The following is a 19,828-nucleotide window of genomic DNA, read 5'->3' as shown; positions in this document are numbered from 1 at the left end:
CTCTCACTCTCTCACACACACTCACTCTCTCTAACTGTCTCTCTCTCACTGTCTCTCTCTCACTCACACACACTCACTCTCACTAACTGTCTCTCTCTCACTGTCTCTCTCACTCTCTCACTGTCTCTCACTAACTGTCTCTCTCTCTCTCACACACACTCACTCTCTCTCACTAACTGTCTCTCTCACTCTCTCACACACACTCACTCTCTCTCACTAACTATCTCTCTCTCACACACACACACACTCTCGCTTACTCTCACTAACTGTCTCTCTCACACACACACACACACACTCTCGCTTACTCTCACTGTCTCTCTCACACACACACACTCTCGCTTACTCTCACTAACTGTCTCTCTCACACACACACTCTTGCTTACTCTCACTAACTGTCTCTCTCTCACACACACACACACACACACTCTCGCTTACTCTCACTAACTGTCTCTCTCACACACACACACTCGCTTACTCTCACTAACTGTCTCTCACACACACACACACACACACGCTTACTCTCACTAACTGTCTCTCACACACACACTCTCGCTTACTCTCACTAACTGTCTCTCTCACACACACGCACACTCGCTTACTCTCACTAACTGTCTCTCTCTCACACACACTCGCTTACTCTCACTAACTGTCTCTCTCTCACACACACACACACACACTCGCTTACTCTCACTAACTGTCTCTCTCTCACACACACACACACTCTCACTTACTCTCACTAACTGTCTCTTTCTCTCACACACACTCTCGCTTACTCTCACTGTCTCTCTCACACACACACACACACACACACACTCTCGCTTAATCTCACTAACTGTCTCTCTCTCACACACACACACTCGCTTACTCTCACTGTCTCTCTCTCTTTCACACACACACACACTCTCTCTCACTCACACACACTCACTCTCACTAACTGTCTCTCTCTCACTCACACACACTCTCACTAACTGTCTCTCTCTCACACACTCACTCTCACTAACTGTCTCTCTCTCACTCACACACACTCACTGTCTCTCACTCTCACTGTCTCTCTCTCACTCTCACACACACTCTAACTGTCTCTCTCACTCTCACTAACTGTCTCTCTCTCTCTCTCTCTCACACACACTCTCTCACTAACTGTCTCTCTCTCACTCTCACACACACTCACTGTCTCTCACTCTCTCTCTCACTAACTCTCACTCTCACACACACTCACTCTCACTAACTGTCTCTCTCTCACTCTCACACACACTCACTCTCACTAACTGTCTCTCTCTCACTCTCACACACACTCACTGTCTCTCACTCTCTCTCTCACTAACTCTCACTCTCACACACACTCACTCTCACTAACTCTCTCTCTCTCACTCTCACACACACTCACTCTCACTAACTGTCTCTCTCTCACTCTCACACACACTCACTGTCTCTCACTCTCACTCTCTCTCTCACTAACTCTCACACACACTCACTCTCACTAACTGTCTCTCTCTCACTCTCACACACACTCACTCTCACTAACTGTCTCTCTCTCACTCACACACACTCACTCACTGTCTCTCACTCTCACTGTCTCTCTCTCACTCTCACACACACTCTCACTAACTGTCTCTCTCACTCTCACTAACTGTCTCTCTCTCTCTCACACACACTCTCACTAACTGTCTCTCTCTCTCTCACACACACTCACTGTCTCTCACTCTCTCTCTCACTAACTCTCACTCTCACACACACTCACTCTCACTAACTGTCTCTCTCTCACTCTCACACACACTCACTCTCACTAACTGTCTCTCTCTCACTCTCACACACACTCACTCTCACTAACTGTCTCTCTCACTCACACACACTCACTCTCACTGTCTCTCTCTCTCACTCTCACTGTCTCACTCTCACACACACACACTCACTCTCACTAACTGTCTCTCTCTCACTCTCACACACTCTCACTCACTGTCTCTCTCTCACTCTCACTAACTGTCTCTCTCTCACTCTCACACACTCTCACTAACTGTCTCTCTCTCACTCTCACACACTCTCACTAACTGTCTCTCTCTCACTCTCACACACTCTCACTAACTCTCTCTCACTCTCACACACACTCTCACTGTCTCACTCTCACACTCACTCTGTCTCTCTCACACACACACACACTCACTATCTCACTCACTCACTAACTGTCTCTCTCTCACTCACTCACACACACACTCACTATCTCACCCACACGCACTATCTCACTCTCACATACTCTCACTATCTCACACTCACTAACTGTCTCTCTCTCACTCACTCACTCTCACTATCTCACACTCACTGTCTCTCTCTCACTCTCTCACACTCACTCTCTCACTAACTGTCTCTCTCACTCTCTCACACACACACTCTCACTAACTGTCTCTCTCTCACACACTCTCACTGTCTCTCTCTCACTCTCTCACACTCACTGTCTCACTATCTCACACACTATCTCACACTCTCTCACTAACTGTCTCTCTCACACACACACACTATCTCACACTCACTAACTGTCTCTCTCACACACTCACTATCTCTCACACTCTCTCACACACAATCTCTCTCACTATCTCTCTCACTCACACACACTGTCTCTCTCACTATCTCACACACACTCAAACTCTCTCACACACAATCTCTCTCACTATCTCTCTCACTCACACACACTGTCTCTCTCACTATCTCACACACACTCAAACTCTCTCACACACACACTCTATCTCACTGTCTCACACAATCTCTCTCACTCACACACTATCTCACACACACTCACTCTCTTTCTCTCCCTCACTCACACTCCCTCTGTCTCTCAAACACTCTCTCTCACACACACACACACTGTCTTTCTCACTCACACTCCCTCTGTCTCTCTCTCAAACACTCTCTCACACACACACTATCTCTCTCACACACTCTCTCTCACACACACACACTCACTAGCTCACTCATTCTTACACAATCTCTCACTCTCTCACACTCACTATTTCACACACACACAATCTCTCACACACTGTTTCACACACACTTTCACTCTCTCACACACTCTATACTTGCACTATATTACAACCAATACTTTTGATAATTATAACAAAATCATATCTCATCTCTCTCATCTCATGATTATGCAATTTTTATTCAATAACTCTCCACTAATTAAGTAATTTAGTTCCTACATTTTGTCAAAGTTGGCTTAAACTGTCCAGACTCTCCAGTCATCACACAATAATCAAATTATTTTAATTCATGGATCAAATGTGTAAGGAAAAAAAGGCATCATTTCATTTTATTTAAATAGCTTTTGTAAACGTACAAAATTGTGCACAATCAAAAACATCCAGTGAATAATCAACTACTTCAAAACAATAGCAAATAAACACTAATTGCATATCTAGCAGCTCAACTGCATCATAAAAATATAATATCGCTTTTCATGGTACTGATGATGTACAACTAATGATATTAGCTCGTGATTTCTGGATCAAAACAGCCAGCAGTAGGAGGGAGAGCTTTGTTTTTGGATCTTGCCACGTTGCCATGGAAATGTCACCTGTTGGCCTGTAGTCAATAGATAAAATATATCCACATTAATATTCCTGTGCAGAATAAACAAACATGCATATCCAAAACACTTTGAAGAATTGTACATAAATCATCCTGATACAGAAATATCACAAAAGGTGCTTATGTTAGAATTGATGTTTCTTTTGATTACTGTTGTTTATCCGAGTTAAGTGATTATGACCGTTGACCTGGATTAAGAGGGATTCTGTCTCCGGAGCTCTGTAGCACAATCTCAAGAGGACAAGGCTGCTGATTCCCAGAATCCTTTGCCTGCTTCCGCACGACAACACTGACTTCCTGTCTAACACACACCCAGTCTAGCTTATTGCCAAGGTAACTGATGCCTTTCAGACTGAGCATAGACACTTCGTTAGGTATCAGTGGGGAAAAAGTCAGACAGTCCTTCTGGACCCTAAAGAGAACAACAGAGGAATATCAAAATCGCTAAATCATCTGGAACATTAACATGAAACTCTAGAAAGTACAAGTGGTTTTACTGGATGTGTGCATGCAACATCAACATGGAGTACGTTTGTATTTCCATCACTGCAAAAAATGGCCTTTCAAAAATAAGGAGTAAAAGATTAAAACAGCATATTTGCTTGAGGGGCGGCACGGTGGTGTAGTGGTCAGCGCTGTCGCCTCACAGCAAGAAGGTCCGGGTTCGAGCCCCGGGGCCGGCGAGGGCCTTTCTGTGCGGAGTTTGCATGTTCTCCCCGTGTCGGCGTGGGTTTCCTCCGGGTGCTCCAGTTTCCCCCACAGTCCAAAGACATGCAGGTTAGGTTAACTGGTGACTCTAAATTGAGCGTAGGTGTGAATGTGAGTGTGAATGGTTGTCTGTGTGTCAGCCCTGTGATGACCTGGCGACTTGTCCAGGGTGTACCCCGCCTTTCGCCCGTAGTCAGCTGGGATAGGCTCCAGCTTGCCTGCGACCCTGTAGAAGGATAAAGCGGCTACAGATAATGAGATGAGATGAGAAGATGAAAAATCTAACCTGTTTTCAGATGAAATAATTCCAAAATAAGATTGGGGAACTTATTATGCGAGATCTGATTAACTCAAAATAATCAAAATAGTTCTTATAACAAGATCGTACTTCTTACATTTAGCCAGTCAAGTCATTTTTATTTATTTCATTTTAAGGGTATTTCACTTAAATTCATGACAAAGTCTTAGCAGTAAAAACTGAATTTAAGATAAATATACTAATATTAGGATTGTTAAATTCTACAACTAAGCATTGCTAGCTTAAAAGATTCTCCTTTTGTGACCTGTAATTAGTAAAATACTCTAGATATGAGACCAGAGACTATCTTGAATCAAGTTGACGACACGTGTAGCATTGCAACAAGTTTTTTTTTCCCATTTAAACATTCAAACATTAAAACATCTCTTAAGATTCCACTTCCCCAGGACCTCAGGCACCAAAAAAAAAAAAAAAAAACCCTAAAAAAATAGTCTACGCATTTTGACTTACAGTGCTTACACAACGCCAAAGCAACAGTGCATTTTGGGGGCACTGACTATTTGTTTGTTTGGTGCCTGATCTTGTAAACCCCTCATACACAAAAACCTCACGAGTGGGTGGGAAAAAAAACAAACCACTGAACTTGTCCTCCACTCACTCCTAGCCTTTTTGAAGGCACTTGTCTGGTCTAGAGTCTGTACAGCATCTAGAAGCAGCTCACTCTGAATGACTGAGAAAACAGTCGCAGTAAACTTAGGATATGTGAGCTGACAAAATATCTACGCATTTTGACTTACAGTGCTTACACAACGCCAAAGCAACAGTGCGTTTTGGGGGCACTGACTATTTTGAAATGTATGAACTGTAATGAAAGATTCAAAGATTTCAGTAAAGTTCATTTATTCCCAAAACAAGCATACTTTTGTTTTGTTTTTCTTGAAACAAGATGAACCGCATTTGACAAATGTCCAAAATGTACTTACTTGTTTTTTTAAAAAAACTTGTTTTATTTTCAAAGGTGCTCCAAATAAGACTTTTTCAAGACATTTTGTCTATACAAGATTTTCAAGATGGACTGTCTAAAAACTAGCCTTTCTAGCTAAATGAGGTTTTGCTTGTTGGGCAATTATGTCTTATAATAAGGGTGGCTAGATGTTCTGACTTGAAAATAGACAAATAAACTTCCTAAGATTTTTATTTTTTGCAGTGATGAATCGGTATTCTGTAAGTGTTTGTGTGTGTACTTGTATTAATTGCTCGTATGGAAGTCACTACAGGCACTCGCCTGAAACCGGTGTACCCGAACAACACAGCCTGCAGAAATCCCCCCATGCCTGTGAGGAAGTTGACCGCTCCAGAACCATCAGATGACTCACTCCACACCTGCATACACAAGTACTGACCAAAATGCATCTGAAAATAACCCTTTCGACTCCAGAATTATTGGCAGCCCTCAAGAGAATGAGACGCAAAATAAAATGTTGTGTAAAATAAACATTACAAAAGAAAATTTTCACTCAAATAAACTGGAGACGCTGCTTACTTACATTTGCCTTCAACATTTATGCCAGAACTTTCTTTTTAAAATAATAATATTTTACCAAAAGCATATTTGTTGGCACCCCGAAAGAATATTTAAATGAATACAAAAATAAATTGCTGGAGTTATTAAAAACGCTCTCAGTATCCAGTATCTAAGTATCTGTTTGCCTTTTGATTGCTTCCTGTTTCTCTATGTTATGTGTATTGAATATGATATTGCACACATGTAAAATCCCTTTATCATCAGTCATCATGAGGAAAATCAAATAGCTTATAATGCACGAGAGACAGGGATATGTTTGTTGGCCGCACAAGTTGGATAATGGACAAATAAATAAATAGAAACAAGAAGACAGAGTCATCTATATCCCCTGCCCTATATACAACTATATACCAAGTTTCAAGATATTATGTGTCACATTTTTCAAGTTCTGCTGCAGGAAACCAACCCTACCTCTTTACACGGACCTCAGCAGCCCATGGCATAAACCCAACGGACCTTTGGTCGGGGTGAGCTAAAAATTTAAATTTCTCACATTTCTTAGTATCAAAAGGCACATATACATTACTTAATCAACACATATACCAACTTTCAAGACCATACCACTCAGTTTTCAAGTTCTGCTCCAGAAACAAAACCTACCCCTAAGACTAACTAACCTGAGAGATGAAGTCTGAAATTGTTTCCATGGAAACATGAAAAATTTAAATTTCTCAAATTTCTTAGTATGAAAAGGCACATCTACATCACCTTGTTAACATATATACCAAGTTTCAAATCCAGATCATGAATAGTTTTGGATATACGCTCCGGAAACGAGCACTGCTCTTAGAAGCCAAGTAAAAAATAAATTTATGTAAAAATTTGAAAAATACTTTTTTTTAAAAAAAATCCAAAATAGCAAAAGGCACCAGTTCACATGTTACTTGATATGTACAAAGTTTCATGAAGATATCTTCAGTAGTTTTAAAGATATGGCCCGGAAACGAAAATGTGACCGGATGGTCACTTCATTTGGGTGGGGGATAATTAAGGAAAATCTGAAACTGCTGAAAATAGGACAGGAATTATACATGTCGGTTTCAGAAGTGCATGGTGACTCTTGAGGTTGTCTTGAATTGCAAAAGCTATTAGATGCCACCTTCATAACAATGACCCATCAGTACTGTTATCCTCACTAGGGAATGCTGCAGCAAATGATTATGGGGGTGTCAGTAATTTAGAAACCAGCATTTTTACAGAAAAAAAAATATATATACATCACTATTTAAGAAAGCTGATTATCTTTGAAAAATAACTGGCTAAAATAAAACTATACATCACTCCTATACGGTTGATCACAAAAGACTGCTCACTCATTGTATGTGCTGTTCATTTTCAGAAAGGGTGCCAATATTTATGGAGTTGACTGTACAGGGAGAAGCACAAAGAAGTTACCTGGAAGGGCCCCTGTATATTTTTGAAGCACTTTTGCAGAAGCTGTTGTGCTTTTTCAGCTTCACCAAGCTCCAACCAACCCACTGCAAACATACTCTACTGGTGGCACACACACACACACACACACACACACACACACACACACACACGAGGCATTTACATTTACCTAACTCATCTGATGTACTAATAAATTAAAACTAGAAAATCAGGACATTCTTACCCAAGTCATAGCAGGACCAAGCGGATCAGTGACAGCCTCATAACACTCCAGATCATTCCGTCTGACCTCTGGGCTCATGGGCAATCCCAGTGGGAATCCCACCAGAATGGCATCTGCCTGCTTCACTTCAGTTCCTAAAATGCACACATACACAAGAGGTCATATTAGCATTCAAATTGAAATTCTAATACGAGGGTAACAAATCAAGACAAAGGGCTCACCAATTTTGTAACCGTCAAATTCTGGGTGGTACTTCAGTCCAGGGTCATATGGGATTTTTAGCTTATCAGCTATTTCCTGCCATTCTGAGGGTGCAGGATGCTGGAGCAATCTAGCCAAGTCCACAGCAAACTGCAGGCTGAGAAATCGATAAAAGATGAGGTCAAATCTATGATAGTCAAGTTTATCTGAATACACAACCATACACACACCTGTACTTGGCCACAGTGTTCGTGTACACCGAGTTGTCGACATTTTTGTGATGCTCATCAGGAGGCATCACTCCTAAATGACACACGCAAACAGAAAACCTTGCAAAATTCTCTTTCCAAGATATCTCTCAAACAAACATGCAACTTTTGTCTGCTTAGATCACTCTACATACCTTTGAGGTGGTAGTGCTGGTCAGCAGGGTCCCAGATAACTCGAGACACCCAATAATCGGCTATACCCCACACCACTTCACTGGCACCGCCTTCTTTAAATATTCCAATGTCCTTTCGAAAGAGGAGAACAATAATGGATTTTTGAAGATGATTGCCCAATGACTGGGGGGAAAAAAAAAATGGCCCGCGTATAGTCATTAAAAAGTGAAGCCACCACAGGTCTAGCACCTTTGCTGGCTGGCTGCAGTTTAATGTGTAGCTCCGCCCACCCCCACGTCAAAATAGCCCATTTTCCATGTCAGTTTAGATGAGAAAAGTATCTTTCCGTCTAAAGTGTCTAATTCGGACAGTTAGTTTGCGGATATCGGCACATGTTTAATTTTGGCCCCAGAAATGAGTTTCAAAACGTTATTCAACTATATCGTAAGAAGGCATGGATACACTTGGGAATTAAGTGATTGACAGCCTTGGTGATGTACTAGATGCACCTACCAAATGAGGAGGTGTACCTGACTTTGACCTTCATCTCTCCTGCACAGACTAGAACGGAAGGGGATGGAGCCACACCGTCCATCGCATTTGCCTAATATACAGTGGTGCTTGAAAGTTTGTGAACCCTTTAGAATTTTCTATATTTCTGCATAAATATGACCTAAAACATCATCAGATTTTCACACAAGTCCTAAAAGTAGATAAAGAGAACCCAGTTAAACAAATTAGACAAAAATATTATACCTGGTCATTTATTTATTGAGGAAAATGATCCAATATTACATATCTGTGAGTGGCAAAAGTATGTGAACCTTTGCTTTCAGTATCTGGTGTGACCCCCTTGTGCAGCAATAACTGCAACTAAATATTTCCGGTAACTGTTAATCAGTCCTGCACACCGGCTTGGAGGAATTTTAGCCCATTCCTCTGTACAGAACAGCTTCAACTCTGGGATGTTGGTGGGTTTCCTCACATGAACTGCTCGCTTCAGGTCCTTCCACAACATTTCCATTGGATTAAGGTCAGGACTTTGACTTGGCCATTCCAAAACATCAACTTTATTCTTCTTTAACCATTCTTTGGTAGAACGACTTGTGTGCTTAGGGTCGTTGTCTTGCTGCATGACCCACCTTCTCTTGAGATTCAGTTCATGGACAGATGTCCTGACATTTCCCTTTAGAATTTGCTGGTATAATTCAGATTTCATTGTTCCATCAATGATGGCAAGCCGTCCTGGCCCAGATGCAGCAAAACAGGCCCAAACCATGATACTACCACCACCATGTTTCACAGATGGGATAAGGTTCTTATGCTAGAATGCAGTGTTTTCCTTTCTCCAAACATAACGCTTCTCATTTAAACCAAAAAGTTCTATTTTGTTCTCATCCATCCACAAAACATTTTTCCAATAGCCTTCTGGCTTGTCCACGTGATCTTTAGCAAACTGCAGACAAGCAGCAATCTTCTTTTTGGAGAGCAGTGGCTTTCTCCTTGCAACTCAGCCATGCACACCATTGTTGTTTGGTGTTCTCCTGATGGTGGACTCATGAACATTAGCCAATGTGAGAGAGGCCTTCAGTTGCTTAGAAGTTACCCTGGGGTCCTTTGTGACCTCGCCGACTATTACATGCCTTGCTCTTGGAGTGATCTTTGTTGGTCGACCACTCCTGGAGAGGGTAACAATGGTCTTGAATTTCCTTCATTTGTACACAATCTGTCTGACTGTGGATTGGTGGAGTCCAAACTCTTTAGAGATGGTTTTGTAACCTTTTTCAGCCTGATGAGCATCAACAATGCTTTTTCTGAGGTTCTCAGAAATCTCCTTTGTTCGTGCCATGATACACTTCCACAAACATGTGTTGTGAAGATCAGACTTTGATAGATCCCTGTTCTTTAAATAAAACAGGGTGCCCACTCACACCTGATTGTCATCCCATTGACTGAAAACACCTGACTCTAATTTCACCTTCAAATTAACTGCTAATCCTAAAGGTTCACATACTTTTGCCGCTCACAGATATGTAATATTGGATCATTTTCCTCAATAAAAAAAATGACCAAGTATAATATTTTTGTTTCATTTGTTTAACTGGGTTCTCTTTATCTACTTTTAGGACTTGTGTGAAAATCTGATGTTTCAGGTCATATTTATGCAGAAATATAGACAATTCTAAAAGGTTCACAAACTTTCAAGCACCACTGTACACTTTTGGGGTGATTTGGCACCTTAAGCAGGATATACACCTGTGTCAGGTAGAGGTAGTGACGGAAGGCAAGAGCTACATCGCCGTTCACATGGATCTCCTGCTTTCCAAAACTGTCCATTGGACACACCTCTTGACCGGATACAGCACTCTCCCATGGGAACTTCAAGCCCTGGTAACAAATTCATAATGAACAACACAAACCCTGTGCCACAACTGTGAGATGAAGCCAAATAACAGGGCGGCACGGACACGACAGTACATTTATACACAGAGGTACTCCACCACCTACATCCCAATCACTCAAATTCATACCTTATAGCCCTGCTCCTGGGCATTGATCCAGGCACCTTCTAGTGTTCGCATTCTGTACTCTAGTACAGCTCTGGCTAGGTTAGGGTGAAAGACTGCAATGTTAGGATACATCCAGGTGTCCTAGACAGACACAGAAAATCAAAAATCAAATCAATCATTCATATCGACTTAATACATAGGATTAACTGTAAGAATGGATTATTTTCACACTCATCTAACAGATGTCTTAGTTAGAGGTCACAATTTTACTCAACTGTGAGGAAACATCTTCAAGGTTTTATTTGTGGTTCTCAAAGAGAGTTCACAGAACATTCAGCAGACCAAGGATATTTTTATTATTCGTTCATTCTAGGTCCCTAGTGAGCAAGTCAGAGGTGACATTAGGAAAATCTCCCTAAGACAGCATGAGGAAGAAAATATTACATACATATCAACAGTATCCAAGTGATTATCCACTGAAGAATAGACAAGTTCTGGGCATAAACTGTTCCACTCTACTGATGTATTTTTAAACATATTTTATGCCCTAAACATGTGTCATGTCTTAAAAAGAGGATCAAGCCTGTAATGTCATGTATATAACTTGGCAACGAAAACTTTGAGTGCAGGTTTTGCACAGGTTGTTAAAAATGTTTAAGCTCTTCCAACACAATGTTGGATGATTTCAGTGATGGAAATGGTGGTTTCAATAAGTAAGTAAGTAAGTAAGTAAGTATCTGGTGTGTACTGTGTATTTGTTTTAAGCCTAATGAGCTTGCATTATTAGCTAAATATTCTTCTATTTTGTGATCATACAGTCTGTGAATTGCAAACAGAACCATCTCATCTCATTATCTCTAGCCGCTTTATCCTGTTCTACAGGGTCGCAGGCAAGCTGGAGCCTATCCCAGCTGACTACGGGCGAAAGGCGGGGTACACCCTGGACAAGTCGCCAGGTCATCACAGGGCTGACACATAGACACAGACAACCATTCACACTCACATTCACACCTACGCTCAATTTAGAGCCACCAGTTAACCTAACCTGCATGTCTTTGGACTGTGGGGGAAACCGGAGCACCCGGAGGAAACCCACGCGGACACGGGGAGAACATGCAAACTCCGCACAGAAAGGCCCTCGCCGGCCCCGGGGCTCGAACCCGGACCTTCTTGCTGTGAGGCGACAGCGCTAACCACTACACCACCGTGCCGCCGCAAACAGAACCAGACATTTGAAAATAGGTGAAACACTACTGAAAGAGGAATCGTTTTACACTTAATGAAATATATAACAAAGGTACTGGTCATGAAATGAAAGCAAGCAAACTTTGGGATTAAGAGCCATCATCTCTACTCACCATCCACATCATTAGGTTGTTTGATGTGAACATTAACTATAGCGCTTGACCTGTACCTGCATGACTGATTCCTACTATTTGTTAAAAACCTAGAAATGGCACGGTGATGTAGTGGTTAGCGTTGTCACCTCACAGCAAAAAGGTTCTGGGTTCGAGCCCAGCAGCCGACGGGGGCCTTTCTGCGCGGAGTTTGCATGTTCTCCCCGTGTCCGCGTGGGTTTCCTCTGGGTGCTCCGGTTTCCCCCACAGTCCAAAGACATGCAGGTTAGTTTAACTGGTGACTCTAAATTGAGCGTAGGTGTGACTGTGAGTGTGAATGGTTGTCTGTGTCTATGTGTTAGCCCTGTGATGACCTGGCGACTTGTCCAGGGTGTACCCCGCCTTTCGCCCGTAGTCAGCTGGGATAGGCTCCAGCTTGCCCGCGACCCTGCACAGGATAAGCAGTTATGGATAATGGATAGATGGATGTTAAGAACCTTACCTGATCCCAGAAAACATGTCCCCAGTAGTCCTGTCCTTGTCCGTGTCCCCCGTTAGACAATCCTCCAGGACTGATGCCCCCAAATGGTCTGGGTGTCTCTGTGAGAGACGGGAATGCGCTGAGAAGGTAGAACATGCAGCCAATCACAGCTCGACTCAAGGGCTCTGGTCCGGCCAGCTCCACACTGCTACCATGCCATAACTCCGCCCATGCCCTTACATGGGAAGCCTGCAGGTCGCCATTTTCAATGAGCTCCAAACCAGTGTCAAAGCAAAACTTGGCGATCTCACTGCTCTCTGCAACTGCAACCAGAAAGCTCCAGCTAGACTGGCTCTGGTCAGGCAGTAACGTTACACAGGAGATTACTGGGGTCCAGATAAGGTGCACACAGGGACAGAGTACTCCAGGGAACTCTGCTGACATCGTGTGCCCAAACATGTGCCTGTTGTTAAGAAACAGAGCTTTACTGTAATTAGTTGAAGCAATAAGCAAGATCATCTGTCCATTATCTATACCACTTATCCTACTGATGGTCACGGGTGAGCTGTGCTAACCACTGCGCTGGTGGCCAGGTGACAGTGCTAACCACTGCGCTGTCCTAAGCAACATCATTGTGTATCTGCTGTAATCCATATTTTTTTAAAAATCAGCGTTTGTCTGGTTCAATGTGTGTATTTAGGATTAACTAGGGCTTTTACAGATTCAAATCACTGCTCTGGTCTCACACTGTTGACAGTGTATTGGGTTTCAGATGCCAAAATACACAACCCAAGGATTTGCTAAAACATACCTCCCTCCTCTATAGTCAGGAGCCGTCTCAAAGGCAATGTCATGACTGTGAGGAGTGAAAGAACTATCAAGCTTGACTGTGATTGGTTCCTCAGAGCTCATCTGACGCTTCAGCAGTACTTCCATAACCAGGAGGTTGGGATATTCTCGATGAGCATAGAACATCTGAGTTGCTTCCACATAAGAGGTAAGTACTGAGTGAGTGAATATACCTGCAAGAGAAGAAGAGATACACTTTCTCATCCAGGCATGCATACTGGCATCAGAAAGTTAGTGTTTATAGTTGTTGCATGCAAGTGAACCTAAGCAGAAGGCAAGAAGAATGGGGTAGACAGAAGTGGATACAACATTCCAGCTATACCAGTGTGGGCGTCCAAACTGTACGTATGCTTCCCCTCCTCAACATTCATCCTGACTGCAAGCGGACATGGTATATCCGCTCGGTGACAGGCTCCAAGCTCTCCATTATAGACTCCACCCTCATGCATAATTTTTTCAAACACTCTCCATCCCAGGGTCCCGTTAGTCAGAGGCGGCAGGAAACGATGGTCAGAGGGTAACAAGTGAGTTGAAAATATATAAGGGTCAGCAGAGTCAGGGTTCATCTCTGGCAAACAGAAGTACTGACAGTGAATATGCGCACACACACACACGCCTTAAATAAGTATTCACCCCCTTGAACTTTTCCACATTTTGTAGTGATACAACCTAAAACTGAAATGGAGCTACAGTGGTGCTTGAAAGTTTGTGAGCCCTTTAGAATTTTCTAGATTTCTGCTTAAATATGGCCTAAAACATCATCAGATTTTCACACAAGTCCTAAAAGTAGATAAAGAGAACCCAGTTCAACAAACGGGACAAAAAATATTATACTTGGTCATTTATTTATTGAAGAAAATTATCCAATATTACATATCTGTGAGTGGCAAAAGTATGTGAACCTTTGCTAAACATTTCCAGTAACTGTTGATCAGTCCTGCACACCGGCTTGGAGGAATTTTAGCCCATTCCTCCGTACAGAACAGCTTCAACTCTGGGATGTTGGTGGGTTTCCTCACATGAACTGCTCACTTTAGGCCCTTCCACAACATTTTGATTGGACTAAGGTCAGGACTTTGACTTGGCCATTCCAAAACATTAACTTTATTCTTCTTTAACCATTCTTTGGTAGAACGACTTGTGTGCTTAGGGTCGTTGTCTTGCTGCATGACCCACCTTCTGTTGTGATTCAGTTCATGGACAGATGTCCTGACATTTTCCTTTAGAATTCGCTGGTATAATTCAGAATTCATTGTTCCATCAACGATGGCAAGCCGTCCTGGCCCAGGTGCAGCAAAACAGGCCCAAACCATGATACTACCACCACCATGTTTCACAGATGGGATAAGGTTCTTATGTTGGAATGCAGTGTTTTCCTTTCTCCAAACATAACGCTTCTCATTTCAACCAAAAAGTTCTATTTTGGTCTCATCCGTCCACAAAACATTTTTCCAATAGCCTTCTGGCTTGTCCACGTGATCTTTAGCAAACTGCAGATGAGCAGCAATGTTCTTTTTGGACAGCAGTGGCTTTCTCCTTGCAACCTGCCATGCACGCCATTGTTGTTCAGTGTTCTCCTGATGGTGGACTCATGAACATTAGCCAATGTGAGAGAGGCCTTCAGTTGCTTAGAAGTTACCCTGGGGTCCTTTGTGACCTCACCGACTATTACACGCCTTGCTCTTGGAGTGATCTTTGTTGGTCGACCACTCCTGGGGAGGGCAACAATGGTCTTGAATTTCCTCCATTTGTACACAATCTGTCTGACTGTGGATTAGTGGAGTCCAAACTCTTTAGAGATGGTTTTGTAACCTTTTCCAGCCTGATGAGCATCAACAACGCTTTTTCTGAGGTCCTCAGAAATCTCCTTTGTTCGTGCCATGATACACTTCCACAAACATGTGTTGTGAAGATCAGACTTTGATAGATCCCTGTTCTTTAAATAAAACAGGGTGCCCACTCACACCTGATTGTCATCCCATTGATTGAAAACACCTGACTCTAATTTCACCTTCAAATTAACTGCTAATCCTAGAGGTTCACATACTTTTGCCACTCACAGATACATAATATTGGATAATTTTCCTCAATAAATAAATGACCAAGTATAATATTTTTGTCTCATTTGTTTAACTGGGTTCTCTTTATCTACTTTTAGAACTTGTGTGAAAATCTGATGATGTTTTAGGTCATATTTATGCAGAAATATAGAAAATTCTAAAGGGTTCACAAACTTTCAAGCACCACTGTAATTGGGATCATAAATTATGACTGTACAAAACCTAGCCCCTAATATTATACATAATATTGAAGTGTGCCTTTTTTGAACAGCAAATATTCACCCCTGTTGGTATGAACCGCGAGCTGGCCTAGTGGTTAGTGTGACCGGGAGATCGCGAGTTCAACTCACGGTCCGGTCATACCAAAGACCATTATAAAAATGGTACCTACTGCCATCTGGCAAGGCACGCTGCAATACAGATGCAAGTCAAACCCTTGTGGTTACCAGAGGACCAGCCCCCCCGTTGTAACAGGCAAGAAGCCGAGGGCACCTGAAACAGAGATTGGTGCCGCACTCATGTGCCTCAAGAGCTGGTTAGTACTGGGACAGGAAACTGCCTGGGAAGACCAGATCTTGGCACAGGAGGGACTTTGACCTGTTGGTGCGAAGACCCTAAATTATTCGTTCATTCATTTTCTATACTGCTTATCCATTGCAAGTGAGCTGGGACAACCCCAGCTGACATCAGGTGAGAGGCGGGGTACACCATGGTCAGGTTGCTAATCTCTTGCTATTGGACTAACACAGAGAAGCAGGCAGCCATTCACACCCACGGGCATTTTTGAGTAGTCATTTGACTTAATCTGCATGTCTTTGGACTGTGGGAGGAAACCCACGCAGACTTGGGGAGAACATGCAAATTCTACACAGAAAGACCCCAGTCAATTGGCAGGTTCGAACCCAGAACCTTCTTGCAGTGAGGTGACACTGTCCAGCCATCCATCAATCCATTATCTGTAGCCGCTTTATCCTGTTCTACAGGGTCGCAGGCAAGCTGGAGCCTATCCCAGCCACGGGCGATTGCTCTAAGACAACAAGGGAGGCTCAGCCTCCTCTAAAAATGACGAACATCGTGTAGAATGAATTGTGCTAGGCTTATGTTATAGCCGACCTTATAACATTGCTATTTCAGATCCAGAATCATAGAAATATATGTGCTCAACCCAACTACAGTGCGAAATCATTCCGTTATAACTTTCCCCCAGTTCACCTAATGTGTGCATGAGTTTTTCCCCCTCGTGACAGCGCGATGCAGCCCAGCCTCAGTGGACTTCAATGGCATTTGGGAGCTATGCGCTTTCAATCTCAAAATGCAAGACGGTTATTGGACAAATACTGCGGAAACGCCCGCCCACGGACTCCCAGCCTCACAGTGGGAGGGACATGGCAGTTTCCGCGAGGAGACTGGTGATTGGTGAAAACGGCCGGATATTTTCTTTGATTGACAGCTCATTTCAAATATAGACAGGCAGCGGTGAATTTCAGTTCAGTCCCATGCGGATTCGCAAGTGCTGTGGTGTATTGTAAGAGATCAGCTTACATTTCGATTTCATTCATTACATACGGTTTCTACCAGCTTTTTTAGTTTGTATATATTTTCATTGTAAATAAAGTGTAAATATAGTGTTGTCAAGTTTGCTATCTTAGTTCCAGAAATTTCGTTTATTTGAGTGACTGAACTTGAACTTGAGGGGGCTAGTCAGCTAGCAAGAAAGCTGCGCACGGATGCCAAGCATTGCTGATTTAATTTTGGCGAAGCCATTTGCCAGTCTTCCTTTCGAGGAAAAAATTAAAATTAAAGAGCAGGGTAGACCAACGCCTCAAATTGACTTGGTGAAAAAGGTAGGGAATAATACTCATTCCTTTCAGCTCTCCTGGTACGAGAAAGTGAATTGGCTAACAGCAAGTGACCCACATCAACAACAGTAAATAGGCTACTTTAGTAATATGTCATGGATGGACCAAAAATATAGAATCTATTTAAAATGTTTATGCTGAGTATATTATACTGGAATATATATTTCTCTGGATATGAATTAAACACAGCTACAATTTGGAAAACATTTTTAAACAAAAGCACAGCCGAGAATATTTCACACTACAGACCTGGATTAAAAGTGAAGGGTTATCAAAATTGTCAATAAAACATTTCTCAGTCAAAATAAGTAAAATATAGGGAAAGTGTCATTGAATGAAATGTGTGGCACCCAGCTCTATGTTTGGCTCCCCAAGGTCAGTGCTTGTGCCTATTCCAGAACACTCTGCTGTTACTGCTGAGGTTCCTGACAAAGAGCTGCTTTCAATAATGATCAATTTTTAAACAACATGCCACAATTTTAAAATATAAAATGTTAAAATATACCCCCCCCAACACCACCATCATGTATATTGGACAGTAGGCTAATGGGCCAAAAGAACCTGTTATTTCACAGTTTGTGACCCTGCCAACAATCAGCCAGATCAGAGGCAAGAGTATGGGCAAAATTGATGTGCTTTTTCTTTTTTCTTTTAAAATCTGGAAATATCGTAACCGACCAGCCTCCCCTGTTTGAAAGACTACCAGCCGCCACTGATCCCAGCTGACTATGGGCGAGAGCCAGGGTACACCCTGGACAAATCCAGGGCCGACACACAACCATTCACACTCACATTCACACCTACGGTCAATTTAGAGTCACCAGTTAACCTAACCTGCATGTCTTTGGACTGTGGGGGAAACCGGAGCACCCGGAGGAAACCCACGGGGACAACATGCAAACTCCGCACAGAAAGGCCCCCACTAGCTGCTGGGCTCAAACCTAGAACCTTCTTGCTGTGAGGTGACAGCACTAAATTTCTATTCTTAAATTAGGTCTGGTGCAATGATGAGAAGACACATCATTATTTGAATGGAATCATGAACAGAGTGTTATTTGATCTTCCTGTAAACACTCCAGGCTGCAACATTACACTACCGTTCAAAAGTTTGGGGTCACCCAGACAATTTTGTGTTTTCCATGAAAAGTCACACTTTTATTTCCCACCATAAGTTGTAAAATGAATAGAAAATATAGTCGAGACATTTTTCTGGCCATTTTGAGCATTTAATCGACCCCACAAATGTGATGCTCCAGAAACTCAATCTGCTCAAAGGAAGGTCAGTTTTATAGCTTCTCTAAAGAGCTCAACTGTTTTCAGCTGTGCTAACATGATTGTACAAGGGTTTTCTAATCATCCATTAGCCTTCTGAGGCAATGAGCAAACACATTGTACCATTAGAACACTGGAGTGAGAGTTGCTGGAAATGGGCCTCTATACACCTATGGAGATATTGCACCAAAAACCAGCAGCTAGAATAGTCATTTACCACATTAGCAATGTATAGAGTGGATTTCTGATTAGTTTAAAGTGATCATTGAAAAGAACAGTGCTTTTCTTTCAAAAATAAGGACATTTCAAAGTGACCCCAAACTTTTGAACGGTAGTGTATATTACATTACATTACAGCTCTGTCATTTCAGTACCCCTCCCTGACTCTCAGCATAACTGAAACTTTACTACCATAACTTCTTTACATTAAGTATGATCATATAAACCTATCAAACAGAAAAGTTTTACTTAATTACAACCATCTTTGCACTTCAGTCAGTTCAGTACTTGCTGTGATGTTTCTGTTTTGCTGGGCACTGCAGGCAGACTAAACAGAACTAAATGATTACAATTTTTATCATTATCATACATACCGTCTCAAAGCAATGTCTAACTGCTCTGCTCGACACCCGAAAACTGCAAACTACAGACAATTCTTATAAAAGTAAAGTTTGTGTTTATAAACTTCTCTTGTCTCTCTCCACAGGAAGTTAAACTTACAGAACTGTAGAGCCGTGTGGGCGGAGACTGGGGGCGGGGCCTCGCCTTTTTAGGCGCTGATCTGGGATCAGCTCCCAAGACCCATATTTCTGTCTTTGCCAGCATAAAGAAAACATCAGAGTTGGTTTGAGATCAGTAAAACAGAACGTTTGTCAAGACAATCAGTTGTCCTGCAATGATCAGATGACCCTCAGATGACAGCGGTATAGTGTTTTTGTTTTGTTTTGTGGAGTTTTAAAAAACAAACAAAAAAAAAAACAGCTAGTGTATTACAGTGACACTGTCATTTGAAACCTGAATTCAAAATTCACATTCATGCAAATTCTAGCAAAAAACAAAAGAAACTATTATTATTATTATTATTATTAATACCCACAAGCATTTGGCTTTGACTCCGCCCTAATGTGTTG

General features: G+C 42.2%; 1 protein-coding gene across 2 annotated transcripts; it reads right to left on the bottom strand.

Annotated features, from left to right (window-relative positions):
* Nucleotides 1-3,148: 3,148 nt before the first annotated feature.
* Nucleotides 3,149-19,429, bottom strand: pgghg (protein-glucosylgalactosylhydroxylysine glucosidase). Of its 2 annotated transcripts, XM_060914473.1 has the most exons (14): nt 19,292-19,429; nt 13,830-14,075; nt 13,470-13,680; nt 12,680-13,121; nt 10,862-10,981; nt 10,587-10,718; nt 8,351-8,462; nt 8,178-8,250; nt 7,968-8,104; nt 7,747-7,880; nt 7,527-7,622; nt 5,832-5,929; nt 3,768-3,991; nt 3,149-3,573 (listed from the first exon to the last, which is right to left on the bottom strand). In XM_060914473.1, exons 2-14 carry the CDS (start codon nt 14,071-14,073, stop codon nt 3,497-3,499), a joined length of 2,100 nt encoding a protein of 699 aa, XP_060770456.1. In that variant the 5' UTR covers nt 14,074-14,075; nt 19,292-19,429; the 3' UTR covers nt 3,149-3,496. The 2 variants fall into 2 exon arrangements, with proteins under 2 accessions (XP_060770456.1, XP_060770457.1); XM_060914474.1 differs by lacking the exon at nt 13,830-14,075.
* Between the last annotated feature and the right edge of the window lie 399 nt (nt 19,430-19,828).

The sequence above is a fragment of the Neoarius graeffei genome, chromosome 2, assembly GCF_027579695.1.
Source record: "Neoarius graeffei isolate fNeoGra1 chromosome 2, fNeoGra1.pri, whole genome shotgun sequence".
Taxonomy (NCBI): domain Eukaryota; kingdom Metazoa; phylum Chordata; class Actinopteri; order Siluriformes; family Ariidae; genus Neoarius; species Neoarius graeffei.
Note: the sequence above shows the minus strand (reverse complement) of the source record. Positions and strands in the feature narration are given on the sequence as shown.

Bases quoted from the DNA above. Each gene is read 5' to 3' on its own strand.
- pgghg (XM_060914473.1), bottom strand. From the start codon at position 14,073: ATGAACCCTGACTCTGCTGACCCTTATATATTTTCAACTCACTTGTTA. The intron at 10,719-10,861 runs GTATGAATTTGA...ATTTGTTACCAG, and splicing joins CCCAGGAGCAGGGCTATAAG to GGCTTGAAGTTCCCATGGGA. The intron at 7,623-7,746 runs GTAAGAATGTCC...TGCCACCAGTAG, and splicing joins TTGGTCCTGCTATGACTTGG to AGTATGTTTGCAGTGGGTTG.